The sequence below is a fragment of the Labrus mixtus genome, chromosome 7 (genome assembly GCF_963584025.1).
Source record: "Labrus mixtus chromosome 7, fLabMix1.1, whole genome shotgun sequence".
NCBI classification, from domain to species: domain Eukaryota; kingdom Metazoa; phylum Chordata; class Actinopteri; order Labriformes; family Labridae; genus Labrus; species Labrus mixtus.
The window spans coordinates 1,790,001-1,812,161 of record NC_083618.1 but is presented as its reverse complement, the minus strand read 5'-3'; the positions used below and the strand labels follow the sequence as shown (position 1 = coordinate 1,812,161).

The 22,161-nt window shown below is 41.9% G+C and overlaps 2 protein-coding genes across 4 annotated transcripts in view; one reads left to right on the top strand and one right to left on the bottom strand.

The window, feature by feature from the left end:
• Positions 1 to 1,465: 1,465 nt before the first annotated feature.
• myog (myogenin) lies at positions 1,466 to 3,928 on the top strand. Its single transcript, XM_061042021.1, has 3 exons — positions 1,466 to 2,534; positions 3,207 to 3,306; positions 3,402 to 3,928. Exons 1-3 carry the CDS (start codon positions 2,001 to 2,003, stop codon positions 3,518 to 3,520), a joined length of 753 nt encoding a protein of 250 aa, XP_060898004.1. The 5' UTR covers positions 1,466 to 2,000; the 3' UTR covers positions 3,521 to 3,928.
• A 432-nt stretch (positions 3,929 to 4,360) lies between these two features.
• The window catches only part of ppfia4 (PTPRF interacting protein alpha 4), a 62,621-nt gene continuing 44,820 nt past the window's right edge, over positions 4,361 to 22,161 (bottom strand). For 2 of the 3 annotated variants that reach the window (XM_061042017.1, XM_061042019.1), the window contains 26 exons: positions 20,556 to 20,627; positions 19,090 to 19,311; positions 17,910 to 18,044; positions 16,540 to 16,674; positions 16,293 to 16,376; positions 15,325 to 15,456; positions 15,117 to 15,179; positions 14,513 to 14,604; positions 14,044 to 14,173; positions 13,425 to 13,621; positions 12,745 to 12,973; positions 12,611 to 12,646; positions 12,392 to 12,513; positions 12,110 to 12,222; positions 11,930 to 12,011; positions 11,713 to 11,794; positions 11,291 to 11,491; positions 10,610 to 10,672; positions 10,220 to 10,246; positions 9,470 to 9,645; positions 9,183 to 9,280; positions 8,410 to 8,585; positions 7,331 to 7,399; positions 7,055 to 7,241; positions 6,825 to 6,922; positions 4,361 to 5,894 (listed from right to left, as the gene is read on the bottom strand). In XM_061042017.1, the coding sequence (XP_060898000.1) occupies positions 6,864 to 6,922; positions 7,055 to 7,241; positions 7,331 to 7,399; positions 8,410 to 8,585; positions 9,183 to 9,280; positions 9,470 to 9,645; positions 10,220 to 10,246; positions 10,610 to 10,672; positions 11,291 to 11,491; positions 11,713 to 11,794; positions 11,930 to 12,011; positions 12,110 to 12,222; positions 12,392 to 12,513; positions 12,611 to 12,646; positions 12,745 to 12,973; positions 13,425 to 13,621; positions 14,044 to 14,173; positions 14,513 to 14,604; positions 15,117 to 15,179; positions 15,325 to 15,456; positions 16,293 to 16,376; positions 16,540 to 16,674; positions 17,910 to 18,044; positions 19,090 to 19,311; positions 20,556 to 20,627 (2,982 nt within the window). In that variant the 3' untranslated portion in view covers positions 4,361 to 5,894; positions 6,825 to 6,863. The remainder of the gene's footprint in view (positions 5,895 to 6,824; positions 6,923 to 7,054; positions 7,242 to 7,330; positions 7,400 to 8,409; positions 8,586 to 9,182; positions 9,281 to 9,469; positions 9,646 to 10,219; positions 10,247 to 10,609; positions 10,673 to 11,290; positions 11,492 to 11,712; positions 11,795 to 11,929; positions 12,012 to 12,109; positions 12,223 to 12,391; positions 12,514 to 12,610; positions 12,647 to 12,744; positions 12,974 to 13,424; positions 13,622 to 14,043; positions 14,174 to 14,512; positions 14,605 to 15,116; positions 15,180 to 15,324; positions 15,457 to 16,292; positions 16,377 to 16,539; positions 16,675 to 17,909; positions 18,045 to 19,089; positions 19,312 to 20,555; positions 20,628 to 22,161) is intronic. The other variant, XM_061042018.1, reaches the window with a different exon arrangement.

The following is a 22,161-nucleotide window of genomic DNA, read 5'->3' as shown; positions in this document are numbered from 1 at the left end:
ACCAGACAACATTATGTCCATGTACTAAGCCTATGTTACAACCTCTAGTACCCCTTTAAAGGCTTTATATGTGATGTTTTGATCCAGCAGATGTCCCCCTTGAGCACCAGCATGAAACCAAAACAACTCGCGCTGCATTGTTGTGTTAGCATGCTAATGCTAGCGATCTTTATTATGCTCGTATCTTCACACTGCATGTAAATTTACCTGAAATGAGCGTGATCTAGAAACACAGTTAATCAGTGAGTACAGTATGTTATTCTTCTTTTCTCTAGTCCCTCAATTAAACAACTTTTATACACGAGGGGAGGAGTCAGCCGGCTGTCCCGACAATGTAAACAAAGTGAAGATAGGACTCTGAAAACTCTGAAAACATCACAGACAGTGGGACTCGGGTGTTACACCCATTGTAGACAGTCATGACTCACAGAGTTATTTTCAGAGGATATACTTGATTTATATTATATTTAAGTGTGAAAAATCGCATAGAAAGACTTTAATATAAAACAAGAAACATAAATAATATTGTTGGACAAATACTGATTGCTAGCTTTTACTCTTATAACATTTTCTGCTAGCACCGCACTGTTCTTGTTATCAACACATCCTAATTAACTGACACAAGTTGTTGTTTTTTTTAAGGGGAAGGCTGATTGGTTATGACACCAGATATTGGAATCAGTGTCAAACCTCTAGTATTTTGCAGTGCATCCAAAAATCTGTGCTAGAATCCATTGAACAATCCCTGCAGATATGTACATCATGACTGTGATAAAACCAGAGTCTATGGAGAAATCTATGGAGATGATGTGATAGGATACACAGTCATGTAAATCACCCCGCACTATGCCAGTTATTCCAGGCCGCTTCTCTGATGACAGAGTTGTGTGTTTTGGCCGTTCACCCATGCTAGCGGAAGCCAGTCCAAATTAGCGGGTGAGCTATGAGGTGAATCATGTCCTGGAAGGATTTACACTCGGGCAGCGAGGCTAATTCTATGACGGACTGGAAGAGGTCAGGACAGCGAAGGCCATACCTCTGAGTGTTTGTCTGATTATTGTCCCTCTGACTTAAGAGTGTAACAGTAGCCAATGTCAACCTGTACTCTCCTCTGTCCATTCCTGCACAGACATGTCTCAACATCAGTGGTGTTCACAAGGTCACTTGCATCCCAATGTGCAATCACCTCAGGAGGAAAAGTCAGTCGATGTGAATGTGGTTATGTAAAACCGAGACCTGACAGTAGGGTAAGGTTTTATGTCCCTGAAGCTTTTACATAATAGCATCAACCTAGTTTAAATCATTCTGAAAACTCAGTCAGTGTGAGTGTGAGTGTTTATCTGTGACCTAGTTTTGAGTAAACAACAATCTCCGTCCTCATTTTCTTCACATCTACATCCAGTAAAACAAATACTTGTCATTGCATATCATTGGTTCATATGTAGAAGTGACAGCTGTCTACAGACTACACCCCCCCACCCCCAATTGCAGGGGCATTCATGTATGGTGTCATGGATGGAGACGCGAGTCTGGGATTAGCTCATTAAGACAGACATCTTTGATCCGAAGTTATCTCTCCCTTTTCCACGGCAACTTGATCATATCCTGGCCTCTTAAGCGCACGGACCCACACAAGGGCAAACACACACACAACGGGTCTTAAAGCCCCTAGAGAGCAGGGCCCAACAAAGATGTGAAGTGTAGATGTGCAGCAACAGCTAAATGTCGTGTCAGGTTTCTGGGGGCTCGTGCTAAATTTAACCCTGTGATCCTGCAGCAGGCAGAGGGGTTTAAATGCCAGCCTACAGTTGCTCCACACCAGTTGTTCTCCACACGTCTTCCACTCATCACAAACTTAGAGCTGTGGATGAAGAGAGGCACACAAACGTACACTCAGACACTCATGCTCCAAGCACAGGACTGAAGACAACATACAGTAGCGCAAGTTCCACGGGAGGCCGGAATTTTTTGTCCCTTTTTAAGATCACTTGTTGTCCAGGATGGAGCTTTTTGAGACCAACCCTTACTTCTTCCCTGACCAGCGCTTCTACGAGGGAGGGGACAGCTACTTCCCCTCTCGCCTGCCTGGGGGGTACGACCAAGGTGCCTACCAGGATAGAAACTCCATGATGGGCCTGTGTGGGGGTCTGTCTGGGGGCGTTGGAGTCGGGATGACAGGGACAGAGGACAAAGTGTCTCCGTCCAGCATGTCGCCTCACTCCGAGCCTCACTGCCCGGGTCAGTGCCTGCCCTGGGCCTGCAAGCTGTGCAAAAGGAAGACGGTGACCATGGACCGCCGGCGAGCGGCCACTCTTCGGGAGAAGAGGCGTCTGAAGAAGGTGAACGAGGCTTTCGATGCCCTGAAGAGAAGCACCTTGATGAACCCAAACCAGAGGCTGCCTAAGGTGGAGATCTTGAGGAGCGCCATCCAGTATATCGAGAGGCTGCAAGCCCTCGTGTCCTCCCTCAACCAGCAGGACAATGAGACAGGACAACAAGGACTGCACTACAGACCCAGTGGGGCCCAGCCCAGAGTGAGTAGGAGAGAAGGGATAATTGGGAAAAAAGAGCCAAACAAAAGGCACTGACAGGTGGACATAGGCAATGTCAAAACAAAGATACAATTTAATGTAGATAAAGAGAGTCATGAAGGATGACAACTGGAAAAATGGAGGTAACTATAGGTGACTTTTCCAATCCTAAATCTGCCTCAGATTTGACCACTGTGTTTAAAATATGAGGTTCCAATTGGGAAAACAATGTTGTATCAAACCTTATATTCAGGCTAAGGACATAACATTTCTTTAAAATAACATAAAAAGGTTTGTACGATTCTAAACTTGTTTTCAGTCGCACTGTGTCAGAACCTTGAAAGCTTTGGCTAATTTGTAGTTTGAGTTTGACAGCATCAACAAACTGAAGAAACAGGTGTGAAAACAGACTCGTTCTCCAGAAATTGATGACAACTTTTACCATCAATTACTTATCATTTCTATATGTTTAACTGTATTTTATTGGGAACAGTCCAATTTGACTTGTTGAGATGGGGTTTCTGATGGGTCACAGGATGCTGTGGTAATTGTGTGTGCATGTGTGTGTGGCATTACACAGCACTGCTGTGTGTGCTCTGTTTCTGCGGGGCAGGTTGTGCCGTGTCATAGCACACAGTGACTGACAGCAACTTGTGTGCATCTCCATGGTAACAGGTGTCGTCGTCAAGTGAACCCAGTTCAGGCAGCACCTGCTGCAGCAGCCCCGAGTGGAGCAGCACTCCGGAGCAGTGCACACAGAGCTACGGCAGCGAGGGTGAGTACACTTCACACACAGTATCATTAGACAGCAGAGGCAGATGAGTGAAGCCTCAGTCTGATACTTAACGTGTGCTTCGGGTCTCTTTACAGATCTCCTGAGTGCTGCAGACTCTCCAGAGCACGGGAACATGCAGGCTCTGACCTCCATTGTAGACAGCATCTCTGCAGCAGACGGAGCTGTGGCTTTTCCTATGGACATTCCCAAATAAACCCTCCACTCAGCAGACCCATGGGTGCAGAAAATAGGAAAATGACTTATTGGCAAAGCAGGCTGAAGAACAGTCCAAAATTCCAATTTAATTTATTTATTTCCAACTCTACTGATCTGTCTTATGCTCAAATTTAACAGTAGGGATTCATTTAAATTGTCACTCTGTTGAAAATGGGTCTGCTAGCTAAACTGAATTCCTCCGTTTCACAGTGAGGCCTTATTCCCTTTATTCCTCGCCTTATCCAGACCAGTCTGTCACAGCCACAGGAGCTTAGTCTAACCAAAGATTAAAAGACTTTGCTGCATGAACCTAAAACCTAGTTCCTAAAGGGGACCTCTGTAAGTCTGTCCTCGAGGCTGATTGAACCACAGAGGAGTGTTTAGGTCAATCTTTCTCTTTTCTTAATTTAAGTTTTTCCTCCTTTTTAAACCTTCCCTGATCTTTCATTCTTTTTGTGTGTGTTTTTAATGCTTAAAAAACATGAGTTTATTTGTGGGGCCAATATGTACCATGGCGGTTTTGACCAAGATCTGCTTAATTTAAACATGTTATGAATGCTAATGATGTAAATACGTTCCCTTTTTCTACAGAGTGGTTTTTCCATTTTATTTTTTATTTTTTGCTAACTTATTTTTGACTTTTATAACTACGATTGTTGTGTATTTGTAGATGTTTCAGAAATTGAAATTTTCTCTCCAATTCCTGCAATAAAGACCATTTTCAATACATTTTTTTGGCAGCGTCCCTGACTACCAATACTTCAATCTCCATAAACAGATATCTGCATATAAATGTGGAATCTGTAGACTTTTTATATCTAAAGGAACACAAGATCCAAATCTTTAAAAAAAACTTTACTTATGTCTATATAGTGTCATAAATACAGTTCACTTTTTAAATAGCCAAATAATAAAATCTTGATTTGTCAGCATTGTTTCACACCTGGAATAAAGACACAGTACTCATAGCTGCCACATAGCACATTACACCTTTTAGACACCTTGGAAAAATTGTCAAATAAAATAACCAAACAAAAAAGTTGGATAGTACACCACCCATCCAGCACGTCACTGGCTCTTTACTGTGTTCTCATTGGATGAGGAGTTGGTCTGCCAAGAGGACCGACTGCTAACTGGCTCGTCTCAATGGCAACTAAAAGGAAGGTGGTGGAGCAGGTCTAGTCGAGTCCATCACTCTGAGCAGTTTTGAGTGTTTATCATTGGCTGATGTTGAGCAGCAGTTTACAGTTTGATTTCAGAGAAAGAAAGGAATCAACAGAGAGGAGCTACAGTGTTCACACTACCCATCCACAGGGAAAAGTCATGGTCACATGGTCGGGGTCGGCCTTTCACACTCGACATACACGCACACACACACAAACTCACTCTTCATATTAAAGGATTCTCTCTATTCTAGGCTACATAGTGTCATACTGAAGGCGAGAGAGGCGCAGAAAGGAGAGGTAACAGCTACATAGTGTCAAAAGAGAATGAGGAGATGAGGGATAAAGGAAAGAAAGAGGAGAAGAGGCAAAGAGAGAAGTCTGAAATTGGACCCATGAACCTGTGAAGAGTCCTTGTAGAAACGCACCTCCTCCCACTAACAAGTCACACACGGCATACAGCAAAAGACACACAAAGGTCCGACACGGAGAGAAAGAGAAAGAAAGAGAAAGAGAGAGAGAGAGAACAGTCACTATCGAATACAGGGCATTGGGTTTCATACAGCAATGATATTATATTATTTCCATATATATTTCCAATATATATATATAATATTTCTATAAAAAACATAAGTCATCCATTTTATGTACAGAGACGATTAATGAGTAATACCTTGCATAACCGGTAGAGGGGCATGTGCAGTGGGGTCTGCCATTTATACAAGTATTCATCATTCCCAAGTCCAAATCAACAACCTGTTAACACCCTTTTTAGTCTGTTTTACATTAACCAACTCTTGTGTTGTTTCAGAGGGGATAACATCCAATTATTGGTTTGGACTTGGCCATGTTGAGAGATCAGAACCAGGTCAAGGACCCACAGCTGAGACCAGGGGAGCAGGAGCACAACACCACAACAACAAGGCTACTAGGAGCACTGGGGGTAAACTGGGAGAGACAGGGACGAGTCTCCTTTAGAGCAGCTAGCGCAGCCGATGAACACTCTCAAAAGAGTTCAAAGGTCAGAGTCGGCCTCTGTATTGCACATGTCCGAAAGAGAGGTGAGAGGTGAACGGTGAGAGGTAAGGCTGGGCAGCAAAAGGGGTGAACATCACCCCCACCCAGTGGCACCCAGGACTTCCTCTCCAGATTTGGCATATCACTCTCAAAAGGCCGCAAGCATATGTCCATATAGGTAATGAGAATGCACTGGAAGAGAGACGAGAGGGGAGAAAAGAAAGACAAGGAGTAAGAAAATTATTTTCAAAAACTTTATTATAATATATTCCACCATACGAAATAGGAAAAACCCTAAGTACCTGCTTGAAATAGAATTAAATAGATTAAACCATTGTAAGTGCACAAATCAATAGGATTTTTTGAAGGGTTTCAATGAATGGTGTAATTCATAAACCAAAAGAACTCAGGAACTGGATATAGACTTTATAGAAATACTTAATCCTCTTTGACCAAATCATTATTATCATCAAAAATTAAGTAGTTTTACTTAATGCATCCAAATGAAATGACTGGTCAAAGGGCAAGGCTGTTGTTTTTCTGTTATATTAGTTTTCATCAATTTCCATGGAAACACCCAAAATGATAACGACTCAATCAGGAGAAAAACGGGCATTTGTTGTTGTTTGCTCTTGTAGATTTAGACACATTTTGTGCCTTCACAGGTGTAGGAGAGTAAATGTAATATATTCAAAATCATTTACCGAAGTTCCTAGGCTTCTTTTGAAGGAGGATCATGTCACGCAGAGCAATGATTTGACTTATTTGTGTGTTGTTTTAATAACTTGTAGGCAAGTGTTGGGTGACAGGTCAATTATCTGTATTAAGTTTTGCACACAGACATTTGGATTGCTTGATTGTTATTTTTGGTCTTTTCCTGAGATTTCATGTCAATAGCTAAATTAATATACCTTTTTCTAAAGTGAAAGTGCAGCATTGACCCATTAGCACCTCATGAAATTGTCATGGCTAACAAAAAGGCTAATGACAGCCTGATAAACATAAAAGTAGATTATCTGTTAAGTTAGTTATTACTGGCAAATGCCACACAGCTGGAAATGCTGGTTCAAAGCACACTAAAGTGTAAGTTCAGCAGTTTCAGGTAGTGTTTTATTGGCTTACCTGTTAGCATTAGCGCTCCTGTTAGTATGCAGAGAGAAGTTAGCACGAATAGGTCCGGACGGCCGAGGGGTCTAGTCTCGTGGGCGCCGGGGGAGGAGCTTGAGAGGTTTAGGCACAGCAGGAACAGATAGGACAGAGCATGCAGTTAGTCAGGACAAGCAGAGAGAAGCAAATAGAGACACACAGAACAAAAGCATAGGCTGCGGTTGAGGCACACTAATGTTACACACCTTCAGGCTGGAGCTGTTTCTTGGGCATCAGATTCACAGAGGGCGGCATGGACATGGAGGGCATGCGGAAGCCAGCAGGCAGTGTTTCCATGGAACCCGCCATCATGCCCAGCCCTGCCCCTCCCTCACGCGCTCTAAACCTCTTCCGCCACGATGGAGAGCGTCGAAAAGACTTGTCATCCCCGCTCTACAGGGACAGGGAGAAAAGCCAGTTCACACTATTGGCCCCTTTTCACTGACATTGTATTTGATCAAAGCAGTAGCTTGAGAAGTCACCTCTTCTAGACGACGGTCAGTCCCCAAGGCTAACACGTTGTTGAATTCCCTCTCCAGGACCTGCCGTGCCTAAAAAAAACCAGCACACACACAAGCTCTGTCACCAGGAGACACACAGTGAAGCTATTAGTTAACCACTCAGAGTTTGATATTAACAGGGGTTGCTGGGAAAACGTCAATGAAAGCTCTTGAAGTATATTACAAATAATTCTTCTGCTACCTTTATGTGTTTTTTCATTTATGAATATAATACTGTTTGCAAGTTTCACTGAAGCCTGTGTGAAGTCAATTATTTTAAGTGGATTCTGAGCTGGAACAACAGAGGCCTTCTGATTTAAAAAACAACTGATACAGAATCTGAAGCTGGCAGCAGGTAGCTGGCAGGCGAAGGTAATGCTGGTTGCAACCAAACCAATGTAGCATTAAAAAATGAAAAGGGTTGAAAAGTAAATGGTTATAGAAAGCCCAAAGGCCTGCCAATAAAGAAAGTAAGGGATGACTCTACCTATTTAAATCAGTTCACTCTATTAACCATAGTCACATGGCTGCTGTTTTCCTCTGTTCAAATGACTAAAACACAATTTCCAGAGCACCTTTAGGCAATATTTAGCTACTGTAAGACATTTATGTGTATCATTCAACCAATTATTAGGTAACATTACTAGTGTCACAAAGTATGGTGTAACTCCATAGTGATTAGTAATGCTAGCTGGCTAACTTTAATGTTAGCAAACACTTGACTAGCTAATGGTGATGTTAACTCGCTAACAGTATGGCAAATGTTAGCTAAATGTTGTGTTAGCTAGAAAATGCAAACATGCTAACAAGTGCACAACTGTTTGTTTGCAATATCGAGCTATCGATTGTTGTTATCGTGTTTTTCGCTTAAATTAAAAACAGATGTCTTGGCCATCATCTGTTGTCTTTTCAGAAGCTGATCAGTGGAGAAAGAGTGAAATAATAAAAAATAATAAGATTCCTGATACACTTATAAAGGCAGAGTACAACTTTACAACATTATAGCATAATTTGAACTTCCAACCATGAGTGTGACACATTTCTTTCCCTATTAAAATCACCTGTGTGTTCTGCATAGGGATCTGTAGGATGAGAGCTAGACTGCTGTAGTCGAAGGTCTCATCCAGAGCGATGAGCGCTCCATGGACGCCGCTTTCCAACAGGTTGCTGCTATATTCCCTCAGACCAATGGACAGGACCCAGTGGATTACCTGCTCATTGGTCCACACCAACACGTCTAAAGTAGGAGAGAGTGGAGTTCCAGTGGTTATATTGAACAGAAAATAAGAGTAACTTGATTTTGAGTAAGGAGATAAAGAGATAATGTGCATGTCCACATAGTGTCAACTCAATGGCACACGCCCTTTGTTCGTTTAAAACGCAGCTGTTAGCAAGCTTTCCAAGTTGGAACAGGCGGTGTGCATGTGTTTGTCTGTGTGTGTGTGTGTGTGTGTGTGTGTGTGTGCAAACAGGCTGGGCTTGTGATCTGACAAGACAGCTGAGTCAAGTTCATGTGCAGAACTCAAGGTCAAAAGGGCGAGAGGGTTTGCTAGATCTAAGTGTGAGTGTGTGTATGTGTGTGTACTAGCCTTGGTATGTCGAGCTCTGGATCAGAAGACTGTAGGCCTGCCTTAGCTTGCTCTTGGACAGTCCAAGATGCAGCTGTTTAAATGCTCAGGCAAAACTGACAGTATCGGGCCAAACCACTAGGTGGTACTCTGGCCTGATTAGACTTCAGGTGTGTTTATGCTTTAAAACTAGGGTTTCAATGTGTGTACGTGTATGTCATGCATTTTTTACACTCTGTTTGTAACAAGTTGTGTGAGAAGTGTACCTTTCATGTCGTGCTGGCTGTCCTCTCTCCGGCGCTCCAGGTCTTTTCTGTCATAATTGAGTCTCTTCAAGCACATAATCCCGTACTGCAGACTAGCCCTGGTACACACATTTACACAGACACAGAAAGATACCCCCACACACAAAAACATGAAAAACAAGCACACACACATTTAGGAAAGCAAAATCACATATGCCGGTTGTCTCATTTCCATGGCTAATGCATGTAGTAAGCAGAAGGAAGGTGAGGCTAATGGGGCAGTTTAGGTAATTGCTCAAGCTCCGGACCTATGGAAGCTGTCCACCATCTTGAGATGGCTTCTCAGGTCCTTCTTGGTCAGGTGATCCAGCATGCGTGCGTCCACCAGACACTCCATGAAGTAGGAGCGGTACTGAGGCAGGCCGAGGCTGGGCAGCCACTCGTTTCCTATCCATTCGTGATTCATGTCCCCATAAGCCAAGGTCTAGAAATAAGGAGGAGGACATTTTTATTCATTTATTTATTTCTAACCATTTTTGTTTTTTGCAACAGATCATCACAGTGGAATAGTTTTATGCAAAAGAAAAAAAGATGGAAAAAGATAGAAAAAACAGGATACAAAAGTGCCAAATCTACACTAATATTTATACAATTGCAATTGATGTCATTATGTATAACTTAATTCAAGTCCTTGTATGTCAATTAACTAATACGTATGGTTGGATATTCAAATCCAGCGGTACAGAACTAAAGGCTTCCTCCTTCAAATGTCTAAATTTGCATAAGCAAAATAACTGTTGTGAGTGAAAATGTAAAAATGGCTGCAATTAATTTGTATGTTCCTGGTCCATGTACTGATATTCTGCATGTGTACTGCACTATCAAAAAAATCTGCTAGTTTTATGTCTCCTTCACTTTGCATCAGAATAATCTCGATGTAGAATTTGAAATTCCTCTGTTATTATTTATGTTTGTGTTAATGAGCAAGTTCACATTTGAGAGTGTGTGCAGACAGATATCAGCAGATCACTTTAAACACAACGCAACAGGAACCTCACCTGTGCCCAGCTGCCCTCCTCATTGTCCTGAATGGCAGCATGGTATAGACAATTTACACGGTTAGAGAGACAGGGTATAAGAAGAGACACACATGTTGCAAATTCACAAACATACGCACGTATAGAACTCTTCTATCTCTGAAGTAAAGCTTCATAAAGCATCATCAACACTCATTATCTTCTTGTCACAGGTACAAAGATCACACGGCGACTGATTAGAGCAGTTACATCCAACACACACAAAGGGGGCGTGAGGATACAAAAAAAGCATCAGTGTGTGATGTAGTGGCAGTTTAACATATGTGTGTGACGGTGGGGACGGTGTGAGTGTGAGAGAGTGTTGTTTGGTGGGGGGTGAAAGGGGAGGGGGAGCACCCAGATGGTACTGACCGCTTTAGTGGAGGAAGCCAGGTTCTCCATCTCTTCATGAGTCACCCACACATTTCCGGAAGACTGCTCATAGGATGAAAACACACCCGAGCACACACACACACACACACACACCAAACACACCAAAGAATACATTCGTGTATGTCATAGCAAACCCCCCCAGACACACACACACACAGACACACACAGATCCAGACAAACACAAACCCAGACACACACACACACACACACACACAGATCCAGACAAACACAAACCCAGACAAACACACACACACACACACACACATACACACACAGTGTTGAGTGATGCCAAGGAAGGGAGTGTATTTCACGCAGGTAGCTCATGGCTAAATCAAGCTCTTTTTTGTGTGTCGTTTTACCAAAGAGCTTCATGCAAATTATGGCAGCAGAAAAGGACAAGTTAACCCCCGGTCTGAACAGGAAGTAGAAAAGAAACAAAAAAACACAGAGTGAGGATTCAACACCCCAGGGTGCAGAGTGGAAGTTGAACCCAGTTGTGGAAAAAAGTTCTGAGTGCTCTGTGATGGTTAATGTGTTCATATTCACAAATCTGATTCATTTCATCTGCATATTCATGTGCTCATTTATACGTCTGATATTTGGGTATGTACATTTACATGCATGAAGGTAAAGGTTACAATTGAAGGTGTGTTATTTTACCGTTCTAGAGGTAAGCGGTGCAGACGGGCTGGTGAGGGAGACCATCTCTTGTATGGCCAGGCGCAGTTTGAGTCGGTGCAGAGGGTTGCTGATGCCGATCTCCCGCTGGATCTCAGTGTCTGACAGAGCTGACATGATGGCTCCGCTCTTCACATTGGCACGACAGGCTGCCACATACCACGCCGGCATTCCCACCCACAGCTGATGAGAGCCATCAAAATATTCATCGTCAACAACAACGGTCACCATAAAAGGTCAGATAGAAGTGAAAGGGGAGTGCAGATCTGCCTCTGAATGTCTGTCTCATAGGGATTTGAACACTATTTTTATATTATATGGAGTGACAATAGAGACAGAAAGCTCATGAGAGTTTTTTTTTAAGAAAATGTATGGTTTGTGAATATAAAAAGTGCATGAAGTACCTCCAGCCAGGAGACAACAGTTGGGCCATCCCAGTGGGCAAATGGTTGGCCTCTTTTCCTGGCGTCTTCCAGAAGTTCATGTCTTAAGAGGAAATTGTAAACAAAACAAAGAAATGCAAAAGGAAGTGAGATTCATTAATGATGTTACAAAAAGAAATCAGGAGAACCCCCCCCCACACACACAAAATGTTAAAGAAAGAAAGAAAGAATGCTTTACTTTTTCTTCATTCTGCGGTCCCTCTCTGCCTGAGTTCCCAGCTTTCCCAGGGTCATTGTGTCACCAATGCCCATATCAAAGTCTGAAACACAGCAGATCAATGTTAATCCGTCTCACTACTCAACAGTCTCCTGCAGGCTCTGTTAGTGCGTGCTATGTTGTGTAGTCTGTAGTGTGTACCTGTTAAGGCAGGTAAAGTCTGTCCTTCTCTGCACACAGTCTGCTCCATTCTGCCCTTCTCCTTCTTCCCAAATAATCGGCCGATAGACGACTTGATGCCTTTCTTCTGCTTCCTATAAAAAGTTCAAAATGAAAACCATTTGTTCCATTAAATGTGTCAGATGATATATTATTTTCAACTACTATAATCAATTGGGGTTTTTTTTTGAGTAGGAAGCATTAGGAATACTTAAAAAATTGTATACCTGCTCTATCATTAAGTGTTTGTGTGTGTGTGTTTACCCTCGGCCATCCTCTAGACTGCCTGTGAACTGAGCAAAATTGGTTTCCAGTCGTAAACTGCGTGGGGACGAGGGAGGCGAGGTCTCACACTTGATGGTAGCTTTGTCCACTTCAACTGGAGACTAGAAGAGTCAAAAAAAGCAAACTCAGCATATGCATGGACAAGCAGTTGGATGGAAAAGGGGCTGTTAAGGTTTTTTTGTTTTTTTAAAAACTTACTGCGACTTTCCTGCGGTGTTTCCTCAAGTCGCTTGGCTATCAAACACAAAAAAAACACCACACATAGTGTTACAGGTCCAGCTATAACAATTAACAAACATCTGTTTGTGTTTTTTATGTTTTTGCTTTCTGACCAGAGTCATGATGCCTAGATGGTGGCTGGTGTTGCGTGAGTGGTGCTTGGGTGTGGAGTGGCCACTGGTAGGCGGGGAGGAGGAAGAAGCCAGGGATTGGGCGGTGGCCGAGGTGGGCAGGGCTCGGGGTCGAAGGGTCACATTAAGTCCGTCCATGCTGCCGCTGTTCACGCGCGACTCGATCTCGTCCGAGCGGAGGTCCGTAGACTCTCTCTCCACCTGAATCATCCTGAGCAAACACACAAACATACATTATGTAAATACTGGACATCTCATCCATTCATTAACTACATGGACTTTGTGCCCCCTACTAAAAGACTAAAAATAATCAGCATCTATTTTGCATCGCCTCTGTTTCCTCCAGTAAATAGCATTCGCTTGAGAGTGGAGTCTCTTATCTACATGTTATCATCTCCTGTTTGAATGCCAGTATCAGTTCTGGTGCATCATGTCTGGCCACAGGCCTTCATGCATTTTATTAACAAGCAGCAGCAGCAGCACCTTTATTTGCTGTAGTATCTCCCAGAATGCCCCCTTTCTTGAAATAATTTGTTCCATTATCTTTAAAACTTTGTCTTCCTATCTGTACCCATTTTCTTGCGGCTGCTGCTGCTGCACTGACCCAATTCCCCCCCCACGGGGATCATAGAGCCGCCTCGTGCTGTAGTTTAAATGTACACCTTATCTCTTCGTTGATAGCGTCAAGCTGCTCCTGCAGCATGAGAGCGAGAGTCTGAGCATCTGATTGGCCGCTGGGAGAAAGCAGGGCGGAGCTAACGTCGTCATCCATGTCAGACTCTGCCTCGATGTCGCTGCCCAGGAGGTGACTGACACTCCCTCGCAGAGACGGGTAGTCCTGTTCGAACACCGCACAAACCTGGACACAACAAACACAAATATTTACCACACACACACACACACACACACACACACACTGATCAGTTTTATGTACTGGAAGAATTTGCATTGATTATGACTGAATGCATACACAAAAAAATACATAATGATAATTGTGGCCACTTGTGACAAGAGAAATGGATGAACTTACATTAGACAGCATGTCCATGGCAGCAGGTGAAAGAAAGACAGAGAGACAGAGAGGTTAGTAGAGAATGGTGAGTAAAGTATGAAGATCATAAAAACATCAGCCAAGCTCTGATACATATTAGTAAAGCAGACATGAGCTTGCTGTATGTGGTTAGAAGAACAGTTAACACATGATCCCATGATCACAGCAGTGTGTGTGTACACGAGAGGGCCTATAAGGTTGTTCCGGCCTTATAATGACATTATTAGCACCTTGTTTGGGTCATCTCGTAGCGCTGACATTCTGCCCTTCTGTGCCCTCCTGATCACAGTTGTGCTGTAGTGGCCGTCCTGGCCCTCAACCACAGAGTAGCGAAGGTCACTGGCACTTCCCAGGTGAGACCTGAAATAAACATATTCACATAATTTAACCAATAGCTCATACATCACATTATAAGAAGGTGGTTATATGACCCAGTGTGTGTTGAGTACAGACAGACAGGTGGCAAACAAAGAAGAAAACAAAAGAAGGCGACGGGAACATCCTTTGCCACCACATCAGGCCACAGCATGACTCACATCATTTTCATACTCATCTAACTATTTAGTGACCCCCCCCCCTACGGCCTTTGGATGAGGACATTGTCATCCTGTGTGTGTGTGTGTGTGTGTGTGTGTGTGTGTGTGTGTGTGTGTGTGTGTGTGTGTGTGTGTGTGTGTGTGTGTATGTGTGTGAGTGTACCGAGGATGGGTTCCATCTCCAAAAGCCCCACTGCGACGTTTCAAATGGTCGATCTCGTTTCTCAACTTCTCAATCTCTCCAATCAGCCGTTCCTGGAGAAGGCATAGAGGGGGCATCATGGGGAAGTGAATTCACAAGTAACAACACCTGTGATACATCTCTACTGCATAACAATGACATGTACAACGTAAGTATCATTTAGACATTAGGCATGAACATGTCATTGGTCTACATACTGGTCTACATTGTGGACATACACTGGTTTGTTTCCTTGCTGAAAGTTATGAAAGTACCAGGTAAAATTAAGCTACAGTCACATACAGCTACATTATATATTATAAAACTCATAACTATTCATGTAGGGAACAACTACTAGCAGCTGTCCGATAATTCAATAAAGTTAAAGGTTCAGTATTTCCTTCTATTATGTAGTTGAGCTTAAGTATATTGTTGCATTAGATAGAAAAACTTAGAAGGAGTGCCGGTTCCAATTTAACAACACGTAGATGAATGTTATTGGTGGTTTCCATCGTTATTAAGGTGGAAATAATCGAGACATTTGAAGTTCTCAGTAGTTTAGAGATTGATTTGAGTTTTCACTGACCCTGGTGTGGTGGAATTCCTCAAGCTGTTTCTGGCAGTTCTCGAGGTCCTGAATGAGCGAGTTCTAGACGGGGAAAAACCATGAAACTGTGTCAAAACAAATCTGTGTCAAGAACAACATGTGCTGAGCTGTTTATTCATTAGTTCTCTGATGCAACAACAACAACAGTGCTATGAGCTGCTGCAATGTGTGTGTGCACAGGCCTTACCTTGTCCTCCAGGGCAGCCATGCGCTCCTTCAGATGGAGCTGCAGTCTCTCGTTGGACTCAGTGAGCAGACGATCCACCGTGTCAGACAAACGCTTGTTGTGCTCCTCATTCATTTTCTCTCTCTGACGAGCCTGGAGAGCGTACAGAGAAGAAAAAAAAACAAACAAGAGGGAATGAGATCATCACATTTTCTCTTTGAGACAGACTCCATTTGGGTGTATTTAAGCAGCTAATCAAGCATCTCTACATGGATTAAAGGATGAAGTGTGTATTTAGCCCACGATCACCAGAAGCCAGATATAGGTCTTCTTAGCCAACAATGGATCTTGAAGCTAAAGAGACTTAATTACATTAATTTATGTGCTAAATAAAATAGGGTTAAATGTCTCTCTCTTAAAGAAGGAATGCCGTGCTTAATGTGTAGTCTACAGTAATTATCAAAGTCATCTAACACAGCCGCACAAAATCACAAATCTTCATCCTCAGAGAGCGCCTTTTACTAAATATAGTCGTGTGATGGCACTGAGAGAGCAAGAAATTAGTCTTGCGTGAATTATTCAGAGTCTAAAGATAGCAGCCAATCAGTCTTCTAGAAGGGGGGGAGGGGGGTGTGTGTTGCAGAAAGATTTGTGCTTTTGTTCAAATCTATGCATCGGGAAAATGCAGCGCTATACATATACGTGTGTGTGTCCTGCGTGTGTGCGTCTGCATGTGCATGCATGAGAGAGCACGGAACGACGCGTCTAGGCATCGTGCTAATGTGAAGCATCAGCCCACACACAAACACACACACACACACACGCACACACACACACACACACACACACACACACATACATCATAGTGAGAGGTCAGAGGAACCCTGCAGGGCTGCTGTAAATACACACACACAAACACACACAAACACACACACACACACACACACACACACACACACACACACACACACACACACATGCAAACACACCCTTCCCAGCTCTTGGTTCTTCTCCTCCAGTTGTGACTCCAGCTGTCTTAGCCTCTCCTCCACATTGCCATGGCGCTCCTCAGCCTGCAGGGGGAGACACTTACATGTAAGTAAAACTGCCTCTTGTTATAATCACTGCATACTGCACAAACATGTCTGAGTTTTTCCTCTGTTTTACTGCATAATTGTCCTTTGCTTTGTTTCTCTACACTTCTGTCTTGGTATGGAGTGTGTTTGTGTGTGTTACCTTGGAAAGTGCTGCCACTCTCTGTGCCAGTTCAGCTTCTACCTCTGGCAGTGTCTCAGCCTTCCTCATGGTCTGAGCCAGCCTCTGCTCTGCCATCTCCAGCATCTCCTGCAGCTGGCGCACCTTCTCCTCGCTCTGACAGACACACACACACACACACACACACACACACAAACGCAAAGAAGACTGACATTAGTGCGATCTCAAGAGAGGTGTGGTGTTGTGCAACCAGCAAGTAGCGAGGACACGACACATGGGCACAAATGGAGATTGTCGCCAGTATTCCCCGTGTGCAGCTGAACTCACATTCACCCTGAACTACACATGAACCTGTTTGAGTTGCACTCGCACTCATTCGCTTTAATAATCTTCAATACCTTAAATACATCACAAACCCTATTGATTTATGACTCTCTCAGTTTTATTATATGGGCCATTCTACCGAATTGGTTCAAAGTCAGGTTGGAAATATTTTGACTTTTGAAAAAGAAAGTTTTATTCACAAATTTCTTTCCCTATATATATTATTCCATATCTGAAGTACACATATCTAGTAAAAGAAAAGTCAAATTTGATATTGTATTTTTAGACTGTTTTGGAACGTATTTCCTCTCCCCAAATTTGTCACTACCGAAACATAGTATTAAACTATGATAAAAACAATATTATGTTAACCTGTTAGTATTATGTTTGCTTCCCTTATGTAAAGATTATTTTTTACATTTTGTTATTGAAGGTTTTCACAATAAAATCAATAAAAATGATTTTTTTTAACAAATTTCAAATTTAAATTTTTCTAATTCTTCAAAATCTATGTGCAATCTTTCTTTCATTTTACACACAATTAAACAACTACACAGTTGAAACAAATCTAAAAAATGTTTTAAGTGTTATTTACATAAATTGAAATTTAGGGGTCAGGATTGGGGACAGCTACTTCTCAATAGAAAGTACCCTATAAATGATGATTTTGTATTTATTTAGCTTATCACTATCTCATTTAATGCCCTGGGTTTAAATAGATCATAATATAATCTAATATAAATATCCATGTCTGAATACTTAATTGTTTTGTTAAACCTTTTTTTGTAATGGGACTGCACTTTGAACTAATTCGTTAGAATGCCCCATATACGTCACTGCTGAGGCATGCAATATTAAAGATAGCAAGAGAGGGGAGAAAAAACACAAAAGATACGTCACCTTGCATCAAGACAAACGTGCCATTTCAGTTTGTGTCTCATGTCAACACATATGGATATAGTCCTCATGTCAAGCTTCATTGTTTTCAGACACTTCAATACCAGTCAGCTAAAGGAAGAGTTGTAATTTATTTAAATGCTTTTATTTTTGGTCTGTCTATGTGTTACCTGTCTGTGCAGCGAGTCCTTGGTAGCCAGCTCGTTCTCCAGTTTGTCGTTGAGGTCATGGATGTGCGTGGTCTCCCGCTGAGCAGCCAGGTAGCGTTTCTCTAATGTTGTTATCCTCTCCTCCATGTCCTCTCTCTGTGGAGGCAATATATCGTGATCAGGAAAAATATGAAGAAAAAAAAAATTGTAGAGTGAGGCCAATAGTCAGTACTTTATCTCTGTCTGATAAAACTACATAAAACCCATTTTGAATGTTTTTATTCAAATATAATTATGTAGTGGAAAAAAAACAGAATATTCGGCATGTTAAGCCAGTCTTAGCCATTTGTTCGTCTGCACAGTTTCTCTTAAAGAGTGATAACTACATGTGTGGGAAATATGGAGTATTTCTTAAATTAGGGTGAATATGGGTAAAGTGGGACACTCTGAAATTTTGCCTTCTGTGTCGATTTTAATTATGATTTATTTGTCAAATCCCCTCATATTATACTATTCTAAATAGCTTAAGCGGTCTTCTATACTATAGAGAAGAAAACAGAGAGAAATATTAAACACAGGACAGATGGCTCTTCCTCAAACAAATATTGACCCTAAACAAAAATCTAGGGTCAATATTGCACTGTCCCACTTTGCCAATAGTGTATTGGTAAAGTGGGACAGTGTCAAAATTGCCCAAAAAAATAAAAATAAAAATAAAATAAATCACATTTTGTTTTATTTTGATTCATCATTATATTCCATACAATATATATCAAAATGAAAAGCTATCCATTTGTTTTTTTACTTTTAAGACCTTAACATCATCCATCTCAAAATGCTATATCATTGCGCTTTCCATCGCTGGTTCACTGCTAGCTTGTTGAATATGGTGTGCCACACCCCAGGAAGGGATGTCATACCCACAGAAACTTTATTTTTTAATCACATACTTCCTTATGATTAGCTCAGTGTTGATTTTTAGTTATGGAAGTATTTACATGTAAAGATAAACATGATTAATCTTAACTGTCCCACTTTACCCATATTCACCCTAAATGATAAAGGTCATAGTGTCAATAGTAACCAATATGTTTTTCATTTAACTAAACTTAATTTCATTTGACACAAAACTGAAGGATTTTATATCCCACTGTTCTCTGTGCTTGCTCTGAAAACAAGAGCACATTCCATTTACTCTCACCTCTCTCTGTTCCCTCTGTTGTTTGATTGACAGCTCCTCGCTGCGGCTCAGTTCTCGGCGTGCGTTCGCCAGCTCGGCTTCAAGTTCGGCCATACGGTTGTTGAGGGTGGAAGAGTGCTCTCGGCTCTGTGCCAGCTCCTTATTGGTCCGATCCAGCAGGTCCTGAAGCTCGGACACCCGACTGCCATCATCATGGGCATCTATAGAGCCATTAGGTAGCCTCTGTAAGGACGACACATGGAATGAGTGCATACAAATGCATTATCTCATATAAGGTGTATTTTAATGACAGAGGCATACAGTATATATGAGTGTTGTTGGAGAACTGATAAAGTTGGATGACCCAGATAAAAAAGTGTTATGCATAATAGAGTTGGGTTGAGGTTTATTTGCCATGTTGTTGTTTTGATGTTGTTTCTCTTCTCTTCACAGCTCAAAGTGCAGTTTATTTCAGGGCTTTAATTAAACAAATCTTCAGGGACACATATTCAGACAGGCAACACAGTGGGCAGCCAAGGTTAGTAGGACCCCCCCTCCTCCCTCCCTCTTCTATGTTCCAATTTTGCCTCCTCATGAATACCTTACAGAAACATAAACGCAGAAAAAACTGCAGGAAGTTGGGCTAAATTGTCTGAATCAGTGTAATGAAACACATCTCGTGATTTGCACAAATGTGTCTCCCGATTAGCAAAATAAACTTGTTTGATTCATTTAAAGGGACTTTAGGATTAGCATTGTGTAGACTTAGAAAGGTTTAGCAGTCACACAGAACAACATGGCCCTGAGATAGTTAGAGTTAATTTTCTGTAAAAAAAAAACAACCTAAAAAGTACATTCATGATCATTTATAGTGTGTTGAAAAACACATCGATTGTCACCGGGGTTTAGCATCAGCATGGAAAATGTCCAAACGCCATCTAACATCTAAACCCCACTCTTCATCCTAAATGCTTGTACTCTGGCACTACTTCATGTAGTCGTCCTTTCATTCAGTCTAATCTCTTCTTAATACTCAGCTATTGATTTTTCATATTTTATTTTTCTCTTTAATACCAGTACTCCATGCCGACACTTATTTCTTTTGCTAGCCAAAGCAATAGAAGCCAGAGTAAGTGCATCCTGTTCTGCTCCTCCACGGCTGTCGGCCCACACAGAGGAAGATGATTTCCATCCAGATACAAAAAACTCTACTGTTGAAAAGAAGTTTTTCTTTCAATCGTTGTAGATGGACCCAGACAGAGTTACATAATGTGAGCTTGTTGTCCTTAAACTATAAAGGACAGGGCTGAAATAGAGAGTAGGTGTTTGATATTATCAGAAGTACAAAGTAGGACATTTTGTGTGTCTGGATAAGTGTGTTGATGTGTGGAATAAGACAGAGATATGACACACAGACAGCAAACAATAAATCAGACAGACATGTTATAAAGCACAGAGCAGAAAAACAATCACACAGTGAGGAAGACCTTCCATGCAGGTTTGGATCCATCTGTTCGCTCCAGTGAGTCACCGTCCTTCCTTTGTCTCACTACGGTCAACTGCAAAGAGATGAAAATGAAAATGTCCACATTTACAATCTTTTCCGCTCCGATAGATTATCCAAGAACAAAACTCAGACTCCAAAAGAAAAATGTGACTCTTAAGGCTGCCAGCGTGCTTCACACAACATGGTCTACCATATTTTATATAACTAAAAATAACAATCTGTGAATATTTAGCATAATTTTATCCTTTGAGCATTTTTTTTTTTTTAATAAGACAAGTTAGTGTGTGTGTGTCTGTGCCTGGTATGTGTGTGTGGTACGGCCCTGGTACTACATGTTGTTTCGATGTCTGTGTCTGTGTGTGACTGAGTGCTCTGTCTGTCCTGTAAAACTGGGGTTGTGTCCGTTTGTTCTCTGTGTTTGTGTGCGAGACTGTGTTCTGTCTGTTGTGTGGATCTTTGTTGTGTTGATCTGCAGGTGGAGAGCGGTGAGGTGGCTGGAGCACTGTGTTCGCAGGAAGCAAAGGTTGGATTGGTAAAGCTCAGCATCACAGCTTTCAAATGGATGGGGATCTGCACTGAGCAGTGTTGAAAAATAAAGCTGATGCTGAATTGATTAAAGGCTTTATATGCAATTTTTTTGATCCAGCAGATGTCGCCCTTGAGCACCAGCATGAAACCAAAACAACTCGCGGTGCATTGTTGTATTAGCATGCTAATGCTAGCGATCTTTATTATGCTCGTATCTTCACACTGCATGTAAATTTACCTGAAATGAACGTGATCTAGAAACACAGTTAAGCAGTGAGTACAGTATGTTATTCTTCTTTTCTCTAGTCCCTCAATTAAACAACTTTTATACACGAGGGGAGGAGTCAGCCGGCCGTCCCCACGATGTAAACAAAGTGAAGATAGGACTCTGAAAACTCTGAAAACATCACAGACAGTGGGACTCGGGTGTTACACCCATTGTAGACAGTCATGACTCACAGAGTTATTTTGAGAGTATATACTTGATTTCTATTATATTTAAGTGTGAAAAATCACATATAAAGACTTTAAATCCTGCAGTTTGTCAAATGTCCACTTGAGGCTGGCTGTAGAGGCAGCAGAAGTCACATACACACCCATTAAAAAATGTAAGAAATTAACATGTTTACAGCCTGGTTCAATCAACCAATTACAAATTTGGTCTGATTAGCTTATATCTCGATCGGCACACTGTTTGGGGAAGTTGATAACTCATCTTTTGGATTTCATTAAGGATAAACGTTATTCACAATAAGGCGCACAGCCAACCTGCGCGGGCGCGGTGAGACGGTTTGTCAAGAGGCTTAAAACCCACCTCAGCTCCAGCTCTCAGCCTGTTGTAAGGGTTGACTGAAAGTTAGGGTGAGATAGGATTAATAGGTGGGCTACGTCACCCGTTAATATTTACAATCTATGGTCCGGACACAATCAGGGGCGTTTTCAAATGACAGCAGCAACTTGCTTCTTTCCTCTGCCTCTAACCTTTAATATGATTAAGAACTGTGATTCAGCTGAACATTTTTTTGATATTTAGTGTTAGGTTTTTGGTCGTGGTAACT

Coding starts and splice junctions, on each gene's coding strand:
- myog (XM_061042021.1), top strand. CDS start 2,001: ATGGAGCTTTTTGAGACCAACCCTTACTTCTTCCCTGACCAGCGCTTC. Junction 2,535..3,206: donor CCAGTGGGGCCCAGCCCAGA/GTGAGTAGGAGA, acceptor CCATGGTAACAG/GTGTCGTCGTCAAGTGAACC. Junction 3,307..3,401: donor ACAGAGCTACGGCAGCGAGG/GTGAGTACACTT, acceptor GTCTCTTTACAG/ATCTCCTGAGTGCTGCAGAC.